Here is a 19,572-nt window from a genome sequence, read left to right on the forward strand (position 1 = left end):
CGAGGCTGCGGTGGCCGGGAGTGGCCACTGCACTCCAGTCTGGGCGACAGAATGAGACTCCAACTCAAAAAATAAATAAATAAATAAAAATAAAATTGTAGCAAAATAAACAAAACATAAAATTCACCGTTTTAATTATTTTTAAATGGTTCGATGGCATCAAGTACATTCATATTGTTGTGCAACCATCACCACCACCCATCTCTGTAACTATACCAATGAACAATAACGCCTTATTCTCCCTTCCTAGCCTATGGCAACTCCACCACTCTACTTTCTGTTTGGATGAGTTTGGCTACTTTAAACACCTCATATAAGCAGAATTATACAGCATTCGTCTTTTTGTGACTGGCTTATTTCACTTACTGTAATGTCCTCAAGATTCACGCATGCTGTAGCACATGTTAGAATTTCCTTCTTTTTAAGGTTGAATAATATTCCATTGTACCAGCCGGGCTCGGTGGCTCAGCCTGTAATCCCGCACCTTTGGGAGGCTGAGGTGAGTGGATTGCCTGAGCCCACGGGTTCGAGACCCACCTGGGCAACTTGGTGAGACCTCATCTCTACAATAAATCAAAAAATCAGCCGGGCGTGGTAGCGCATGTCTGTAATTTCGGCTACTCGGAAGGCTGAGGCGGAAGGATCGCCGGAGCCCAGCAGGTCGAGGCTGCGGTGGCCGGGAGCGGCCACTGCACTCCAGTCTGGGCGACAGAGTGAGACTTCAACTCAAAAAAACAAAAAAAAATTCCATTGTATATATTGCACATTTTGCTTACCCATTCATCTGTTGATGGACACTTGTGTATTCCTCCCACTGTGCAGATCACATTATGCTTATCTAGTCGTCCATTGATGGACACTTGGTTTTCTTCTACATTTTAGCTTTTGTGAATAATGCCGCTTTGAACACAGATGTTCAAATAGCTCTTCAAGACCCTGCTTTCAATTCTTTTGAGCATATACCCAGAAGTGAAGTTGCTGGATCAGATGGTTTTTCCATGTTTCATTTTTTGAGAAACTTCCATTCTGTTTTCCACAGCAGCTAAACCATTTTATGCTCCCACAACAGTGCATAAGGGTTCTGCTTCATCCACATCCTTGTTAACACTTTTTTTAAAATAGCCATTCTTATGGATGTGAGGTGGTATCTCACTGTGATTTTAATTTGCATTTCCATAAGGGTGGGTGACATTAAGCATCTTTTCATGTGCTTCTCGGTCACTTGTATATCTTTTTTGGAGAAATATCTATTCAAGTCCTTTGCTCATTATTGAATCGGTTTTCTTTGTTGAGTTTTAAGAATTTCCATATATTCTAAATATTAATCCTTTATCAGATATGTGACTTGCAAATATTTTCTCCCAATCTGTGGGTTGTCTTTTCACTTTGCTGATAGTGTCTTTTGATTCATAAACATTTATTTTTTTTTTTAGTTGGAGTCTCACTCTGTCACCCAGGCTGGAGTGCAGTGGCACACTCACAGCCCCCACAGCCTCAAACTGCTGGGCTCAGGTGATCCTTCCACCTCAGCCTTCCAAGTAGCTGGAACTACAGACATGTACCACCATGCCTGGTTAATTTTTTGGTTTACTGTAGAGATGAGGTCTCAATAAACTGTCCGGGCTGGTCTCGAACTCACAGGCTCAGGCAATCCACTTGCCTCGGCTTCCCCAAGTGCTGGGATTATAGGCTTGAGCCACCGCCCCCAGTCCCATAAACATTTTTAATTTTCACAATGTCCAGTTTGTCTAGTTTTTATTTTGTTACCTGTGCCTTTGGTGTCATAACCAAGAAACCTTGGCTGTGAAGTTTTGCCCTGTTTTCTCCTGAGAGTTTTATTGTTTAGTTTAGGGCATTTGTTTATTTTGGGTTGATTTTTGTATATGGTGTGAGGTAGGAGTTCAACTTTATTCTTTTGCCTGTGGATATCCAGTTTTCCTAGCACCATCTGTTGAAAGCCTATTCTTTCCCTACCGACTAGCCTTGGCATCCTTTATTTCTGGGCTTTCTAGTCTATTCCATTGTTCTATATGCCCGTCTTTATGCCGGCAACACTTTTTTGATTACTGTAATTTTGCATTAGTTTTGATATCAGAAAATATGAGTCCACCAACTTTTTAAAGTTAGTTTTGATAATGCAATAGTCACCTGTGTGTATGACTATCATACTTTGTGGATATCCATTCTCCCCATAAGACCATTCGGGTTGCTTTGAGGTTTCTACTATTGTAAGAAGGGCTGCTATGAATATGGGCAGAAGCATTTCTTAGACATAAACATAGGAGCAGAATCATTTGATAACAGGTTACATGAATGCTCAACTTTAGAAGATGATGTCAAATGGGCTTTCGAAGCTGTTGCACCAATTTACTCCTATGTTTGTTTGTTTGTTTTTCTTTTCCTTTTTTTCTTTCTTTTTTTTTTTTTAGTCTCACTCTGTCACCCAGACTGGAATGCAGTGGCATGCTCACAGCTACCACAGCCTCAACCTGCTGGGCTCAGGTGATCCTTCTGCCTCAGCCTTCCAAGAAGCTGGAACTATAGGCATGTGCCACCATGCCTAGCTAATTTTTTGATTTACTATACAGATGAAGTCTCACCATGTTGCCCAGGCTGGTCTTGAACTCATGAACTCAGGCAATCCTCTCACCTCGGCCTCCCAAAGTGCTGGGATTACAGGTGTAAGCCGCTACACCCAGCCCAGTTTCTTTTTCTTAACCCAGCTTGGGCTGATTGGCTTTTGTCTGATCGGATCTGGATTCTGATGGGAACAAGGGCACCACATTTCAGAATCCAGAGCTGTGCGGTGCTGGGCCTCAAGGTAGACTAGAACTGGGACAGCCAACCCTGGACAAATGGTAATCACAGGCAAAGAAGGAAGTTAAGTGTCTACAAAAGGACAATGGCAAAAGTCTGTGGAGGGATGCAGAGAAAGATTGTGTAGCCACTGAAAGATGAAAAGCACAGGATAGATGTCCATAACCCATGAGACCGGTTCACGATCCATGAGACCCGTTCCTTTTCCTTGCTTCTATGACATTGCCATGCACCTTTATAACATGTTTTTACATTTTAACTTGTGGCCTGGCATATTTCAGACCTACAGAAAAGTTCTAAGAATGATACAAAGAGCTCCAATATATAATTTATCCACATTCCCTAAATGTCAACATTTTACCACATCTGTGTTATCCTTTTCTATCTCTGTATAAACATGCATATTATTTCTTCTCATTTGTTTGAGGATAAGTTGAAGACACAATATCCTTTTACCCTAAGTAAATAATAGTGCATATTACTTAGAACAAGGCATTCTCTTACATAACCATAGTATAACAACATTAGCCTTGATACAATTACCTGATCTACAATACTAGTTCAGAGTTTGCCAGTTGTCCCCATAATACCCTTTATAGGAATCAGGTATTGCCCTCATTGGCATGTTCCTTTAGTTTCCTTTCATCTGAAAGGGTTCTGTCTTCTTTTGTGTTGACAGATATGAATATCACAGTTTTTTTTTGTAGAATATCCCTCAGTTTGGACATGTCTTCCTTAAGATTAGATCAGGTTGTGCACTTTAGTTAGGAGTATTGTATCCTTCTCAGGAGGTCCATGATATCAATTTGTCCCGTGATTGGTGACGTTAAGGTTGACTACCTGGAGAAGGTGACATTCGTCAGGTTTTCTCCACTGTGAAATTACTACTTTTCCCTCAGTAACTTATAAAATAAATGGGTTTTTTAGCTCTACTAGTTGTACTCTGCTAGACTGAGTGACTGCCCCTTGCAAATTATCATCTCCACGTTAGTTAACTAAAGATCTCATGCAAATTGGCTTAAGAGGGAGGGAAATGTAGGGTTGCAACTAACTGATGACACCATTCAAATTGACCTACGTGGGGAGGGCATTTATAGTCCAGAAGTAACTCTGACTTCAGGTGCAGCTGGATCCAGGAGCTTGGTATAATCAGGAACTTGACTTGTTCATCAGTGTCTATAAACTAAGGGAATTAGATACTGGGCAGACAGAAGCAGTAGATGTCTGCTTCATTGATTCAGAAAACAGTGAAGGGGAAGAAGTAAGAAGTGCATGGAAAGAACCAAGCACAGCCTGGGATAGCTATGGAGAGCCTCACCCAAGGAATTCAAGAGGCTAAGCATCCCAGGACCTGGATTATCCGCATATTCCCTGGCCACATAAGATCCAGACTGAGTAGCCAGGTGCGGTGGCTCATACCTGAAATCCCAACACTTTGGGAGGCCAAGGTGAGAGGATAGCTTGAGGTCAGGTGTTTGAACCCAGCCTGGGCAACACAGCGAGAAATCATCTTTACAAAAAATAGACATAAAAAAACTAACCAGGCATGGTGGCACGTGGCTACAGTCCCAGCTACTCAGGAGACTGAGGTGGAAGGATCTCCTGAGCCCAGGAGGTTGAGGCTGCGGTGAGCCATGATCATGCCACTGCACTCCAGCCTGGGTGACAGAGGGAGACCCCAACTCAGGAAAAATCCAGGCTGGGCTGATGAAAGAGAGTTTCCAGCACTATTGGCAAAAGAGGCACTCTGACTATTGAGCATGTGGATGCCAGCCTAGAACTAAACGTGGTCATCTTTGTCTCCCAAATGAAGAATCTGCCTGACAGTGAAGCCAACACAGAGAGAGCAGAGAGATACAGAGAGCTGAACTCCTCAGGGCTCCGCTCAGCACCAGATCCAGCAGTGTCTAAGGCCTAAAGTGCCCCTGGAATTGTCAGCTGAACGGCTAGTGAATTCACTTTCCTGCTTAGGCAAATGTGGAAATAGAAGGTCGTAAGGGTTGTTTTTGAAAACGAAAAAATGCATATTAGAAACATTCTACTTTTAAGAACGAAATCATCTTTGAATTAAAAGTAAATAATTTTGACCCTAATGTATTTGTTTATTCAACTGCTGTGGTGTAAAAACTTATTTTGTGCCAATAAAAAATGATGCATTGACAAACACTTGAACTAAAAAGTTTTGATAATATGGTAAATCACATAGAAGTGGATGTCTAGTGAAAGGTCATACTTAACAACACATACCCTGTTCTTCATGGAAATAGGCAGATTTCTCAGTTACCCTGCTATTCAATATAATGAACGAGCATTCCCCTACCGGGCTGTTTTACTATAGAGTCTTGTTCAAAAAATCACTATTGAGGTATAATTTAGGTACAATGAAAGGCACCCATTTCAAGTGTACAGTTAGGGAGTCTTGACACATGTATTCGCCCATATAAGCCACCATCACACTCATGATATGAACACACTTGTCACCTCAGAAAGTTCCCTCAAGTCTTCTTGCAGTCAATCCTTCTCTCATGGCCCCAGGCAACAATGATCTGCTCCCTGCCACCCTAGATTAGTTTTGCCTGTAATAGAATTTTTTTGTTTTGAGTCAGAGTCTCACTCTGTCATCCAGGCTGGAGTGCAATGGCACGCACATGACTATGGCAGCCTCGACCTGCTGGGCTCAGGCGATCTTTCCACTCCAGCCTTCCAAGTAGCTGGAACTACAGGCACATGTCACCATGCCCAGCTAATTTTTTTATTTATTGTAGAGACAAGGTCTTGCTATGTTGTCCAGGCTGGTCTTGAATCCTGGGCTCAAGCAATCCTCTCACCTCGGCCTCCCAAAGTGCTGGGATTACAGGTGTGAGCCACCGTACCTGGCTAGAATTTCAATATAGGAAATTATACACGATGTATTCTTTTGCATCCAGCTTTTTGTAATAGTCTGTGTATATTTTATTTTCTATAGTGTCTGTGTTTACATGTATGTCATAGTTTATGCATCATGTTTTAGATAACTGTAGAAGATAATATAACAAGAATAGGTAGAATATAACATCGGTTCATAAACTCCACCTGTATTATGTCTTTCAGGTGTAACTGAATTCAAAATGAAGAACTTTTAATATCTTTTCCCACTTTTGAAAATTAACTTCAAAAAGTATAAGGACCTCTAGAACAGCATTTCATTTTTGAGATGTCATTGACAATTCACCCTGTCCATTTGGAGAAGCCTAGATTCTAAAGCCAAATCCAGGAGGAGCCTTGTTTAGACGTTGGCACTAGCTTGAATCATCTTCTGTCACTTACACACAGGCCTCCCTGTCCCCTCCTGAAACCGCCCAGTTCCTTTGTGTCATGGAGCTCACTCAACAAGCTCAGCCCAGGCTGGAATGAAAAACCACTGGAGTGTTATGTCCCATGGGTGTAGAAAAAGGTGTTGAAGAGGCTCTCACACCAGATGTCCCCTCAGTTCAAAAGGTAGAGAATCAGGTCTCATGGTGTCCACGTCTCCTGCCACCTGATCATAGACTCCTCTTGGGCCCTTATATTCATCTTCAGGCCAATGGAGGACACCAGGGCCCTAAAAGGTAAAACTGGAGTTAGAACCATAAAGTGATGCCCCCAGGGACCGTCAGCGCAGACCTGGGAGATACACAGCTCTGCTCAACTTCCCAGGAAAAAAAAAGTTTCAGCTTTTAATGACGGGTGGAAAAACCAAACATTTGCAAAGAGGAGTGTAATTATAATGAACTCCTTTCGTGAACCCCTATGTACCCATCACCTAACTTACACAATATCAATGCCTGGTCAATTGATTCAACTATATCTCTATCTTCTCATCCCTCACCTCCACCAACTGGATTATTTTGAAGCAAGCCCAGGATACCCCACAATTTGATGTGAGGAAAATAATGTAAATGTTAGATATATGAACCTTTTAAAAAGTCCATGACATCAGCTATGGCGATTGTGGAATGTGAGTCATAAGTCTGTTAGCCCTGTGAATCTCCAAAACAGTTCTCCAATCAAAATAGAAGTGAAGAAAAGACCATGAAGAGTGGTCTTTACTGAGGATGTGTTTTATCCTAGGGCTGAGGGAAAATGGTTGTTTTAGATGAGCAAACTTTGGAGCAGATTGGCCCATGAACCAGATATGGCTGCCGCTTGTTTTTGTACTGCCCAAGAGCTAAGAATGGTTTTGCATTTTGTAATTGTAAGAGAAAAAATAAAAAAGATAGTATGTGTGACATAGGAAAATTGTATGAAATTCAAATTACAGTGTTCAAAAATAAAACTTCATTGGAACACAGCCACACTCATTCATTTATGTATTGTCTATGGCTGCTTTTACTTTACAGTGGCAGAGTTTGAGTAGTTTTGGGGAAGGCCTTATGTCCCACAAAGCCCAAAATATTTACTATCTGGCCCTTTCCAGAAAAAGTCTGCAGATTCCATCTGTGCTTCAGAGGGCGCATATGATCCAGCACCATGGACAGCGTTTGTGAGCATTATTTCCAGACTGGTGGAAAGCTCTGATCTGAGAACAGTGCCCCACAAGGGAATGTTGTTACAGAGAGAAATCCTTGGCCCAGAGGTGCCAGAACATTTGCCAAGGTCACCCAGGAAGTCAGAGATCCTGACCCATGTCCCTTACTGTGTGGCAGTGGGTGGGGTTGGTTGGTGGCCAATGTGCCTGCCAACTGTTCTTGCCCGCCCAGCCAGTGTCTTCATGTCCCTCTGGGCTCTCTGTCCTTCTCGCACTCTTAGTCCAGCGATTTGACCAGGGCTGCCCCTACTCCCTGACCCCATGCTGGGCATGGATCCAGGCCTGTCCTTTGAGCATATTCTATCCCCTGCCTCAGTGATGGGTTCAGCCATGAGAATGTGACCCAAGTTAGCAATAAGTGTCGCATTAGGCATTTGAAGCTATTGAAAAAGAGGCATTCTCATGGCTGCATGCAGTGGCTCATGCCTGTAATCCCAGTATTTTGGGGGCTGAGCCCAGGGGTTCGAGAACAGCCTGGGTAACTTGGCGAGATCTAGTCTCTACAATAAATCAAGAAAAATTAGCCAGGCATGGTGACATATGCCTGTAGTTCCAGCTACTTGGAAGACTGAGGTGGAAGGATTACCTGAGCCCAGAAGGTTGAGACTGCAGTGACTGTGGTTGTGCCACTGCACTCCAACCTGGGTGACAGTGAGGCTCTGACTCAAAAAAAAAGAAAAAAAAAGAGGCATTTTCTTTCTACGAAGATTTCTAATCTAATACAATACAAGCCTGGATTTTCCAGGGGTATTTTTAGGAAGAGAATTCTGGGCCCAGCTGGGCCTGAAGACAATTCTATTCCTTGACATTCAATTGTGGGCCAAAAAGTTCTTTCTCTCTGCTCAACCAGTGTAGTGAATCTGGTTACTTATCTAAGGAAACGCATACCTTCTTTTCCCACAGAAACAGAATTGTAGCGAGGCACATAACTGCCAAGCTAGACAACACTGTCACAGTCTCCTCTGCAGTTAGGTGTGACCATGTGACTGTGTTCTCACCAGTGGTATGAAAGCAGAGTGGTGTGCACCATTGCAGGGCCTTGGCAACAAGGCAGGGTTGTGTCCCCATCACACTTTCTTTTCTCTTTCCCACTGACTGAAACCCCCATGAACTGGCCCATGCATGCAGACTTGCATGATGTACTAGGAGATGACAGAGGAACACAATGGAAAAAACTTGGGTTCCATAATAACCATGTACAGCAGGGCTACTCACCTCTGTGAGAAACAAACAGACTGGATTATGGCCAAGCCTCTTTGCCACAGCAGCTAGCTTACCCTAACTACCACAAGCAGTAGGCGGTGGGCTTGCAGCACTAGCCAGAAAAGACTTCTGCCAACACAAAGCTCCTCACCATCTGCACTTCATCATAGAGGGGTGCCCAGGCCCCAGACGGGGCATACGGTCTTTCTACCTCATCATACAGGTGCCCAGGAAAGGCCACAGCCTCATCTGCAAGACCTGTGAAACCTGGAGTTGGAGTGGAAGGGAAGGATGATCAAGACACCTGGTCCAGACATCAGGGGTATCTCTGAGTGGGGGACGTCCTGGTGGGGCCACAACTCACCTTGGGAATAAGACACATCCTCCAGTGTGGGAGGAAGCCGGGGGCTGAAGTCCCTCATGGAGTAGTAATATGGCTCTGCTTCTGTGGTACTAACCTGCCACACACACATACACACACAAAGCAGATAAAGCCCTTTCCATCCTCTGACTCCACAGTTCAGGGAAAGGGCAATGATGAACCCAGAGCTGAGGGTGGAATCTTAGTCATGGTCAGCGCCCTGTCAGCGGGGCTGTCCAAGCCACCCCTGCTCACCATGGAGCTTCGTGTGTCCCGGTCTCCAGTTCCCTGGCTCTCCTCATATTCATTCCTGACTCGCTCCTCTTCTGACCTTCCGGGATGCAGGGGCGGAGGGCAGTTGGGTGTGGACCCTCTGCCATCTGCCACCTCAAAACTCCCTCCCTCAGAGCCTTTAGTACAGAAAAATATCCTCACTTACCCAGCCTCTGTCTTCTCTGAGATGCCTGACGGAAATAGGAAAAGAGGGGTCAGAGACCCCTTGCAAGCCCACCTGGCCCTGGGATGACTTTCAACCCACAGTCGCCCCAGGGTTCCCCACTGCCCCTGGGGCTCCATCCTGGCAGGGAGAGGGTCTCTGCTCACCCTCAGAAAGATGCCTCAGTCTCCGCTTCCAGAGGAATCCCCCAACACAGGAGATGTTGGAGAGCAACAGAAGACCCCCAACAGCAAACAGCACAGGCAGCAGGGGCAGCCTCGGAGGCCCTGGAAGGTAGAAGATACTCCTTAGAGTGAGTCCCAAGCAACTGGCTCGAGGCCTGGAGCAGAATTCTCTGAGAATGCCTGTCTTTGGCCAAGCAAAGTCCCTCCTCCAAGGTCAAAAGAGCAGATGGGGAGGGGCTTTCGTCCCCACCCCTTTCTGCCACCCAAGGTCAGGTGGCTCCTTTCTCAAGACGAGCCATTACAGCAGATCCTACCTTTGCCTTCCGTGATCTAGCCTCTTCCCATATCTCCAGCCTGGCCCACCAACTACAGATCCTGGCATTTGGCCTTCCAGCCACACACTAACTGCTGGCTGATTCCAGAATCGTGGAAGCAAATTCACACCTCTGAGTTTTGGAACAGTCAAGTGTCTGTCCTCAAATGTCCTTCCTTCTCAAACAAATTCCATTCTCCGTTGAAATCGCATCTCAGATGACTTCTTTGCACCAGTTTCCATTCTAGCCAGTATAAGGCTGACTCCTCTGCTATATCCCTGAGGACAGGGCTGAGTCCCTATAAGTAGACATCCACTTGGCATCCATTTCCCTGGCTCTTACTGACAGCACTTGTTCTCTTTTGGGGAAATAGACACTCCCTTACTTTCAGTCTAGAGGGCTCAGGCTGGACTCTAGGGTGGGCACATGGTCCCTGGCAATGAAAGCCCCAAACCCCATTCCATAGTGATTGTATTGTAATGGTTTTTGTTTGTTTGTTTGCCAGAACATTTGAGACAATTGTACTGGCTGCCAAGAAGTGGAATAGGGAAGGACTTCATTACCCTCTTGATGGAAGAACATAAAAAAGAAGCCACTATAGATGAAGGTAAAGTTGAGAGAGGGTAACAAACAGATCACTGGTGAAATTTTTGAGCACCTGAATCCAAAATTCTTTTCATCTAAATGCCACTTGGCATTCTTTAATACAGACAACAGCTGAATTTCTGTCACTTGCAACCTTCTTCTCAGGCTCTGAAAGGGATTGTTTGCCAGACGGTTACCATCTCCTCCTCATATTTACTCTCTTGAGTAGTCCTCTTCCACCCTGACTCTGTGTAGAGCCATGTGACTTGCTTTGGCCAATGGGACAATAACAAGTATGACAGAATCAGAAACTTGGAAAGTGCTAGTAAAATGAAACTTACCCTCTTTTGCTCTTGAGACCCCTGTGGTTGTAACAGTGAAAACAGCAAGAGAACTAACACACTAACTCCATTGTTGTTTAAGGGGCCTCTACCCATTCCTGCATATAGGCTAGGATAATGTTAGAGCCGAGAGATAAAGTGCAAAAACAGCAATCATGTGGTTTCCAAAACAAATTCTGGGATTAAAGTTGTAAGCAACCAACTGTGTTTTGTTAAAGATTTATAGGAGCAAGAAGGTTTGGCTGTCATCACATGAAAGAGCATCACCCAAGGACAAAGAGGTTTCCCAAATCTCCCCCCAACTCTTGCTGGTACCTGAATATCTTCCCCCTCGTTTTCCCCTTACCTAAACTTAAAAGACAAAGCAAAGCCCATGTAACTCTAAGATGGTTCTTGAGGACATTCGTTTGCCACTTTCTCCGTTTGTTAGCTCTCTAAAATAAAGTCACTTTCCTCGCTCCAACTCATTGTCTCTCAATTTATTGGTTGTTGTATAGTGAGCAGAACAGGTCTGGACTTGGTTACATGACCACCTCCATGTGAACAAGCCAAGGAGATACAAATGGCCCAGTGATCTCCATTGTCCCAACCCAGGGCCAGATGACTGTCAGACATGTGAGGAGGCCATCCCAGACCAAACCAGTCCCAGTCAGGCTTCCAGTCGACTGTAGAGGTGACTCAGGCCAGCCCAGAATAGAACTGATCCCCCAGGAAGATAGAAAGTTTATCACTCCAAGCAAGAGGAAGAGCTAAGAATATCGGTGGGAGTCGGCAGGGACAAAGCCAAGTCTTAAGGAGCTGTGGCCACAAAGCAGAGGAGTTTGTGGTCAGAGACCAGGAGGTACCATTCTCAAGGGAGAGGGCAGGGATTCTGGGGATTGGGGACTTGCCTGCAGGCTGCTCTGTGGGCAGCTGATCATCTGGTTCTCCAGAAGGCTGGTCCAGGCCTGGGGGTAGGGTGGACACAGAGATCGTGCATTAACGCTAAAAGTCTGAGATGAGCCTTAAATAATTCTCAGCTTCTTCTTAAGCTTTTCAGGCTTATAGGAACTAGTATATGGTTTCCTAAGAATATTTCAAAGAGAGTTGGAAATTGCTGCTAATAGTGGCAATACTATTAATAGCAATTCGAATGCTAACAGCAATAATTAATTATGAATGAGTGCTTTATGATGTGCAAGGTTCTTTTCATCTGAATTACCAATGTGTTGAGTTAACAGAAAAAAAGACTTTGAATGCTCTAGCCCTTAATAGAGATATAAGTTCTGAAGCAAAGGAGGTGAGTGTAGTACTTTATGTTTTAGAGCTCAAAGAAAAGACTAGAATGGGGCAGGGGGAAAGAACAGGGAAGATTGTAGGGCTGGGAAAGGGTTCCTCCAGGAGAAAGAGGCTTCTCTGTCAGGGAGGGGAAGACAGACACAGGAAGCTTCCATGGGGCAAAGTAAACAGAGAGTGAGCAAAGGGCTTTTCTTTAAACTAATATTTAAATAACACTCACTTTGTACTGGGCCTTGTTCAAAGCGCTTTAGACATATTCGCTCATTTAAACCTCACTACTGCCTGAGAAAGGCCTTACTTTCAGAAACAGAGTCATAAAGATCTGTGATATCCCTTATTCTACGAACTAAGGCACTTGCTTAAGGTCACACAAGTAGGAAACGACAGAGAGGACTTGAACCCAGGCTTCCCCGAACCAGACTGTGGGATCAACTACCGCACTACAGTGCCTTTCAGAATCATAATGTACTCACTAGTCATATTATAGGAATGTGTCTGTCTCATCAAAGTTGCTGAATTTGTTGGCATAAAATTGTTCATAATAGCTGGGCCGGGTGGCTCAGCCTGTAATCCCACACCTTGGGAGCCTGAGGTGAATGAATTGCCTGAGCCCGCGGGTTCAAGACTCGCCTGGGCAACTTGGTGAGACCTCATCTCTACAATAAATAAAAAATTAGGCAGGTGTGGCAGTGCGCACCTGTAGTTCCGGCTACTTGGAAGGCTGAGGCGGAAGGATCGCCGGAGCCCAGCAGGTCGAGGCTGCGGTGGCCGGGAGCGGCCACTGCACTCCAGTCTGGGCGACAGAGTGAGACTCCAACTCAAGAAAAAAAAGTTATTTATAATATTCCCTAATTACCCTCATGCTGTCTGTGGAATCACTGGTAATGTCCCTTCTTTCATTCTTGCTATTGGCAAGTTGTATCTTCTCTCTCTTTTGTCTTGATCAGCTTTATACATATTATTGATTTTTTCAAAGAACTCGTTTTCTGTTTTGTTTATTTATGTATTTAGAATTGGAGTTTCACTCTTGCCGTCCAGGCTGGAGTGCAGTGGCACACTCATGGCCACTGCAGCCTTGACCTGCTGGGTTTAGGCGATTCTCCCGCCTCAGCCTTCCAAGTAACTGAAACTACAGACACATGCCACCATGCCCGGCTAATTTTTGTGACTTATTATAGAGACTAGGTCTCACCAAGTTGCCCAGTCTGCTCTCGAACCCCTGGGCTCAGGCAGTCTTCTCACCTTGGCCTCCCAAAGTGCTGGGATTACAGGCTGAGCCATTGAGCCTGGCCTTCTGGTTTATTAATTTCTGCTCTTGCCTTGATTATTTCCCTTTTTCTGTTTATTTTGGGTTTAATTTGTTCTTCTTTTATTATTTTTATTTTTAAAATTTTTGTAGAGATAGGGGTTTCAATATATTGCCCAGGCTAATCTCAAACTCCTAGGCTCAAAAATCCTCCTGCCTTGGCCTCTCAAAATACTGGGATTACAGGTGTAAGTCATCACACCTGGTTCTGTTCTTTTCTAGTTTCTTAAGAGAGAAATTTAGAATGTGGATTTGAGGCCTTTCTCTTTTTCAAAAAACTCTAATACAAACACTTGATGCTATAAATGTCCCTCTAAGCACTGCTTTGCCTGCAACTCTCAATTTTTTTTAAGTTGAGGTCTCACTCTGTCACTCAGGCTGGAGTGCAATGGCACGATCACAGCTCACTGCAGTCTCGACTTCCAGGGCTCAGGCGATTCTTCCACCTCAGCCTCCTGAGTAGCTGGGACTACAGGTGCATACCAACACACCCAGCTATTTTTTAAAAAAATTTGTAGAAATAGGGTCTTGCTACATTGCCTAGGCTGGTCTCAAATTCCTGGGCTCAAACAATCCTCCCACCCCAGCCTCCCAAAGTGCTGGGATTACAGGCGTGAGCCACTGTGCTCGCCCACAACCCCAGATCTTTATATTTATACTTTTTATTTAATTCAAACTATTTTCTAATCTCCCTTGGTCATTATTCACATTCAGACAATATAGGTTGGTGGCTAAAGACTGGTCTCTGGAGTTTTAATTTCATTTTACCTTTTCCTAGTTGTGTGACCTTGGACAATTTGCTTAGCTACTCTAGGTCTCAGTTTCTTCATCTGTAAAAGGGGAATATGAATAGTATGCACTTCACTATGTCACCCTGTAAGTCCTCTGAGGAACATTCCAATCTGCTCAAAACTGTCCCTTCCCACCTGGGGTAGTGATGGGGAGCTGGGCCCCCTTGTCAGCTAGTCCACTGTCCCCCAGGGCATTGCTGGCCAGTAGCCAGACCCTGTATCGTGTAGAAGGCTGCAGCCCAGTCAGTATGAAGGTGGTGGCCTGGGGCGGAAGGACATCCACATAGTGAAACCCTGGAATTCCCAGGGCCTCATACCTGCACAACAGGGAAAACAGTCAGCTCAGGAAAGCGCCCCAGCCCCACTGGCTGCTACCCCTTCCTGCCTTGTCAGAGACCTACCTGATTTGGAACTTCTGTGGCAAACCTCCATCAAAGCCAGGCTTCCATTCCAGCCCCACTGAGTGCGGGGTCACACTCAAAACCCTTAATCCGGATGGAGGGTCAGGACGGCCTATGGGCAGAAGGATGGGGAAGTAGAGGATACAAAAGGATTCTAGGAGATTCCTTCCAGGTTTTTCTTAAGAATTATTTTAAATATACAATCATTTCTCATTATGTGTGGTAGTCATGTTCTGTAAGGTCACTGTGAACACCAAACTAGCAAATTCCAAACTATTGCTTTTGGGAGAAATTCAGGGTCAGGTTTCTTCAAACCTCTCACCACAACATTTTTATAAATCAATCAATACATGATCTTGTTCTATGTGTGTTTCTGTTTAAAGGCACCTTATTTAACACATATTGTTGATGCATGGATATTGAACTCATAGCCAACTGCACCATGCCTCATGTCTGAACAAAACTCATCCAACACAAGTATTTCCTCTGTAAGGCACACCATAGCCTCTTGAGTGTAGGGACACTGGACAGCATTTCAGATCTGTGCTTGGAGGCCAACTGAAACAGCAAAATCTCTGATAAAAAGCACAAAAATGCTGAGAGAGAGAGAGAGAGAGAGAGAAAGCATGCAATGAACCACAAAAAGGACACTTGGATACAGTATGAGAACTGAAACAAGAAGACAGAGTGTCACCTTGTTCAATCTCAGCTAGGAATGTGCACATCAGGTGACACATTTTTTGCCACTCTGTACACATCCTCAAATGACCACAAAAGCACCATTGGGATTACAAATACATGTTAGCGAAGTAGGTGAATTTGCAAATAATGAGGATTGACTCTGTGTGTGTGTGTTTTCTGTGGTAGATTTTTTTTGGTACCAATCTCACATCCATTCTTCTGGTTTCAAGAACCTAAATTTCCTTTGGAATATCACCCCTCCACAACATTCTCAGGCCAAACGCTTCTGATGGAAGTGACTCCACTCCTAGACCGAGGGATATGTGACCAGGTTGCCTCCTCCGGCCATATGATTGGTTCAACGATGGGCTGGAAGCCAAGTAGAGCTGGCAAAATTTAATTCTGGTATTTTCATACCACTGTTAGAAGAGAAAGAATTCTATTTCCTCTGGGAATTCTAACAGCACACTAACCAGGCACAGTGACTCAAGCCTGTAATCCCAGGACTTTGGGAGGCCAAGGCGAGAGGACTGCCTGAGCCCTGGGGTTCGAGACCACCCTGGGCAACTTGGCGAGATCTCATCTCTACAATATATCAAAAATTAGCCAGGTATGGTAGCGTGCTTCTGTAGTTCTGGCTACTTGGAAGGCTGAGGTGGAAGGATTGCCTGAGCCCAGCGGGTCGATGCTGGGGTGGCCATGAGCATGCTACTGCACTCCAGCCTGGGCGACAGAGTGACACTCTGACTCAAAAAAACCAAAACCAAAACCAAAAAACAGACCACTATGAGGAACCTTGGAAAAAAGTCAATACAGAGAAAAGCAGACCTAAGAGATGGAGAGTTCTTGAAGAGGACTGAACCTAGATCCAGCAACCCCTGAAAATCTACTTTTCAGTTACTTGAGCCAGTAAGTCCCTCAACTCCATCTTTTTTTGTTTTGCCTTTGTTGTGGTTTCCCTGAAGAACCAATCTCCACTAGGATTTTCAAGGCCAACAAAAATGCCATCCTTACACATAAACAGGTTCTCAGTTTCAGGAATGCTGGAAGTCTGGGGCCAATCAGGGACTTGGAAATAGATTCGGAGATCACCACCCCTCAACACCCTCATAGCCTCTTCCCACCATACTGATGCTGACGAGTTGAATGTTGGTGTGGTCCGAGCCAAGGGGGTTGGTGGCTGTGCACATGAAGAGGGCATAATCCTGGGCTGCAGACACATTGGCAATGGTCAGGAGACTGCTGTGGACTCCACCCTGGTGGTATGTGTGCTCCGTATACCTGAGAAGATGGGACAGGGACTCAGGGAGAGGAACCAGGGCTGAGGGTCCAGCGTTGGAGCTGGAGTTCTGCCTGGCTGGGCCTTGGCTCACCTGGGATCCTGGAGGTCCAGAGGGACCCCATTTCTGGTCCAAGTGAAGACGATGTTGGGCACACCTCGGGCACGGCAGTGGAGGGTGGCAGAACTGGTGCCATCTCCAGCTGCAGCCACTTTAGTCAGGGGAGTGGGATGTTCCACCTGAGGGGCAACTAGGAGGGGTTGGGGAGTCAACATAAGGTCTGCGGGAGAACACAAGGGTTGTAGGTTTAGTGGCAGGCCTTGAGGTCAAGGGTTGAGGTGTTACCCACATCTGACAACAAGACGGACCAGTCCTCGTGCTGGAGGTGCCACTCCATTGTCCACGATGCACTGGTAAGCACCAGCCTGGGTCAGCTTGGCATCGTGAATCCGCAGGCGCCCTGTGGATCCCTTGGACACCGCCTCCATGTCATCTAAGCTCTGGTCCTCCTCTTCCCCCTGGAAGCTCAAGATTCAGGAGTTGGGCCCCCCAGCCCGGTCCCAGATCCATCACCCCCCCAACCGTGCCCCTTCTGTAGCCTCATTCTCCGAGTGACGATCACCCTCCACAGAGCTATCAAATAAAGAATGTCTCCTGTCATCCATCCATCATTTACCCAAACCATCTACTCATCCACCAATCCAGGCCACACTCACCCGTCCATTGATCCAGTCACTCAGGCTCGAATCATCCATCCACCTGCCCGTTCATCATACAACCATCTTCCTGTCCCTTCATTCATTTACCCTTCCATCCATTCACCCACTCACTTGTCCAACGATGCATCTTCCTTCCATGCACGCTTCTCTCCACCTCTGTAGCCCTCTACCCATTCGCCCAGTCTCTTCACTCATGCGTGCACACACCCAGAGCTTCAGGCCTCTCTTCATCCATCCATCAGCTACCTATTTATCCATCTGTCCGTTGATCTCCACCCATCCATTCACCCATCAGTTCATCCACCATCCTTCTACAGACCTTTTTCCACCGATGGTGTTTCCATTCAACCATCTACCCTCCGATCTAATCTGTCTACCACTCATTTCTCTCATCTAACCATCCAGCCACCCATCCATTTGTCCTTCACTTCACTAGGCCATCTGTCTATTTATTCATTCATCCATCCACCCATTCATCCACTCAGCCATCAACCCATCTCTCCATCCACGTACCCACTCACCTGGCTATCTATTCACCCACCTATCCATTAGTTTGCCATTCAACAGACAGTTTGTCAGTTTCTGGAGCATGCTCTGACAAGCATGGAGCGATACAGGGTCACACACGTGCGGTCCGCACTCCCAAGGACACACCCCCTGACTCCACCTCCATTCACCAAGGGTTAGTTCCTCACCAGCCTCTCCCAGTGGAACATCCCGGGGAGGACGGGATTGGCATCAGCAGTGCAGACTATGTCCACAGAACCCCCGACATTCACCTCAGTGGGGTCCCGGAGCGCGCGGATGGTAGGAGCATCTGGTGGGGAGGCAGAGTCTTGGAGAAGGTACTTGGGTCCAGACAGCAATGGTGGGAGAGGGCTCAGGTGGGAAGGGTGTCTTAGAGGGTCCAGGAAAGTTATGCATATGGGTACAGTGAGCCCTTAATGCAGAGCACTTGGAGGAGAGATCTTGGGATTCATGAGTTGCCCCCCACCCTTTACTGTGCCTCTAAGGTGATCACGGTAGATCAGGCTGGCTTCCAGAATTCTCTGGGGTTAGGGCTTCCACAGTGGGCTTGGATTCTTAAAGGGGCCCAAGTAGGCATGCCCCCTCTCTGTGCAGAGATCCCACATTGGGTCTTTCTAGTGGCAGGGGTTCCACAGTGGGTCTTCCACATCCTAGTCTGGGCTTCCCAAGTGGGAGGGTTCCAGGATGGGTGGATATCCCTGGATGGACGGGGCTTCCACAGCTAGGAAACTCTAGTGTGCGGATTCCTCTGGTGGGTGCGGTTTCCATGGCTCTCTGGAGGGGGTGGTGGGGAGAGTTCCCCGGTTTCCTAGAATGATGAGGGGGCTCACAGTGCACGTCCAGCCGCACTAGGGCCTCGGCAGTGCCCTCCGAGTTCTGGCAGTGCAGCTGATAGAAGCCGTCGTCGGCGCGGGTCACATTCCACAACTGCAGAGCCCCGCCAGACAGGACGCGATGCCGGGGGCCGCCAACTGAGGAAGGCCAGGGTAAGGGCCCGGCAGGCCCTCCCATCCCCGGGGAGCCGCACCCCCCTCCATGCCCACTTTCTGCACCTGGACTGAGGCGATAGCCCCGGAAGGTCCAGTTGAAGGCCTCAGGGGCGGGATTAGCGGACACGGACACGGGCAGCAGCGCTTCGCCCTGCTCCACTGCGGTCACCACGAACATCTGCTCCCCCAGGAACTCTGGAGGGTCTTCAGAGGGGACAGCGCAAGGAGTCCAGGTTATTGTTAAGGTCTGGGTCAGAAACTGATTTGAGATCAGGCACAGGCTCAAAGGTTGAAGTCGGGGTCATGGCTAGGTTTCTGGTTGTGGACAAGGCAACAATTAATTACTTTCTGAGATGAGCTGGCGGTAAGGTTCGGAATAGAAATTAGGATCCAGTTTAGCGAAAGGGTAGAGTCCAGGGTCAGGTTTAAGGATGGAGAGAGGGATCAGGAGTCAGGAGAGAGGTCAAAATGAAGACGGGGAGTGCAGGATGGGAACCGGCGCAGCGCCAGGGGTCTGGATACAGGTTAGGAAAGTTTCAAGTTTCAGGACGGAATCCAGGACAGTGTCAAAGTGAAGACGCCAGTAGTTTAGGGTCAGGCGGGGAGCAAGGGTGCCAGGCCGGGGCACATACACAGCACGTCCAGGCGGTAGAAGGAGCTCACGGTTTCGCGGAGCTCGACGCTGTGGGCGCTGCAGGTCACGCGGTGGCCATGGTCGCGGGATGACACTCGCCAAAGGACGCTCCTGGCCGCGGCGGAGCCTTTGAACGGGGCGCTCGGGGGCTGTGTGGCCACGCCTTCCAGCCTGGGG

At 46.6% G+C, this 19,572-nt stretch overlaps 1 protein-coding gene across 1 annotated transcript in view; it reads right to left on the minus strand.

Moving 5' to 3' along the window:
• Positions 1-5,745: 5,745 nt before the first annotated feature.
• NPHS1 (NPHS1, nephrin) overlaps positions 5,746-19,572 on the minus strand; it is a 19,518-nt gene continuing 5,691 nt past the window's right edge. Inside the window, exons 13-28 of the mRNA XM_021707645.1 lie at positions 19,394-19,568; positions 18,825-18,965; positions 18,603-18,743; positions 17,940-18,061; positions 16,875-17,043; positions 16,619-16,775; positions 16,375-16,526; positions 14,565-14,676; positions 14,299-14,480; positions 11,679-11,735; positions 9,531-9,650; positions 9,367-9,391; positions 9,183-9,258; positions 8,931-9,024; positions 8,718-8,833; positions 5,746-6,397 (exon numbers count right to left, since the gene is read on the minus strand). Coding sequence (XP_021563320.1) covers positions 6,266-6,397; positions 8,718-8,833; positions 8,931-9,024; positions 9,183-9,258; positions 9,367-9,391; positions 9,531-9,650; positions 11,679-11,735; positions 14,299-14,480; positions 14,565-14,676; positions 16,375-16,526; positions 16,619-16,775; positions 16,875-17,043; positions 17,940-18,061; positions 18,603-18,743; positions 18,825-18,965; positions 19,394-19,568 — 1,971 coding nt within the window. The 3' untranslated portion in view covers positions 5,746-6,265. The remainder of the gene's footprint in view (positions 6,398-8,717; positions 8,834-8,930; positions 9,025-9,182; positions 9,259-9,366; positions 9,392-9,530; positions 9,651-11,678; positions 11,736-14,298; positions 14,481-14,564; positions 14,677-16,374; positions 16,527-16,618; positions 16,776-16,874; positions 17,044-17,939; positions 18,062-18,602; positions 18,744-18,824; positions 18,966-19,393; positions 19,569-19,572) is intronic.

Source organism: Carlito syrichta, unplaced genomic scaffold, assembly GCF_000164805.1.
Source record: "Carlito syrichta isolate Samal-C Ts95f unplaced genomic scaffold, Tarsius_syrichta-2.0.1 Scaffold123311, whole genome shotgun sequence".
NCBI lineage: Eukaryota > Metazoa > Chordata > Mammalia > Primates > Tarsiidae > Carlito > Carlito syrichta.